At 37.6% G+C, this 1,093-nt stretch overlaps 1 protein-coding gene across 1 annotated transcript in view; it reads right to left on the reverse strand.

The window, feature by feature from the left end:
• ddc (dopa decarboxylase) overlaps positions 1–1,093 on the reverse strand; it is a 32,752-nt gene that overhangs the window by 5,977 nt on the left and 25,682 nt on the right. The window contains exons 11-12 of the mRNA XM_014003401.1: positions 376–395; positions 199–297 (exon numbers count right to left, since the gene is read on the reverse strand). Of these exons, the coding sequence (XP_013858855.1) occupies positions 199–297; positions 376–395 (119 nt within the window). The remainder of the gene's footprint in view (positions 1–198; positions 298–375; positions 396–1,093) is intronic.

The following is a 1,093-nucleotide window of genomic DNA, read 5'->3' on the forward strand; positions in this document are numbered from 1 at the left end:
GAATTTATATTGTTTTTCAAAGAAATGAATAAAGTTTGATAATAATAAATAAATTGAATTTTCTCTACAGAATTTAAACTCTAAATTTTAAAGGCTTGTAATGCCACAAATATGTCACATTTCAAGATGCCACAATTCCGGTTTACATTTTCATTCCAATTTAAAGATATGTAAAATGATGTGCATGTGCAGGCCTACCTTTCGTATATGAGCCTGCATGCCTTTGAGTCCGTACATACGAAACACAAACCACATCTTCAGAGAACGAAATCTTCTTCCCAGTGGAATCTGCCAGTGCTGCGGCAGAAAACTGGTTATTTCTATGATGTTTACATTACTGCAGAAATTAAAATCAGTTAGATTAATTTGTCTTACCCTGTAATCTGTAACCAGCCCTGTTGAAAGAAAAGCAAATGGATGATGAATGTAAAAAGCACTTTTAACAACTAATGTGTCACAAACACAAATGTAGTTTTAGCAAGCAAACAAGACAAACAAAACTCTGCTTTTAACAGTTTGAACTGTATCTTCAAGTGAAACTCCAGGAATTCTTGTAAAGCTTTTCATTTGTTATTTGTGTCACAGTCCAGGTGTGGTACGTGGTCATTGAGTCCGCCTCCTCTTTCAAAGCCACTCCACACTCACCAGTGCCAACAGGTAGCTCATCACTGCAGAATGAAAGCCTGTGTTAGCTGAAGCTAATAACCATTAATTAGATTGAAGACTCCAGATTGTCTGAGCAAAGGCTTTTGTGTGTTGCCTCTGTGTGGTGGGAGGCATCTCTCTGTTCTTCTCAGACTGCCTGTGTGTCAGGCAAATTATAGAGCAAATCAGAACCCATCTGCAGACTGAGACGATGTAGACCAGCTCACATGGGGGTAACAGAAATGTATTATTCAAGACATGAAATAAAAAAACATAAATCTTTAAGTCCTGATGCATCTCAGTAATCCAGGTAAAAAATCAAAAAGAAAAAATTGTATAGGTCCTCTGGACGGGTTCTTCTCTAATGAAACGTTTCGTCTCTCCTCCAAGAGACTTCTTCAGTCTGAGAGTTTCAGGCAGAATTCAAACCAGTGGTTATTCCGTATGT

The sequence above is a fragment of the Austrofundulus limnaeus genome, unplaced genomic scaffold (genome assembly GCF_001266775.1).
Source record: "Austrofundulus limnaeus strain Quisiro unplaced genomic scaffold, Austrofundulus_limnaeus-1.0 Scaffold18, whole genome shotgun sequence".
Lineage (NCBI taxonomy): Eukaryota > Metazoa > Chordata > Actinopteri > Cyprinodontiformes > Rivulidae > Austrofundulus > Austrofundulus limnaeus.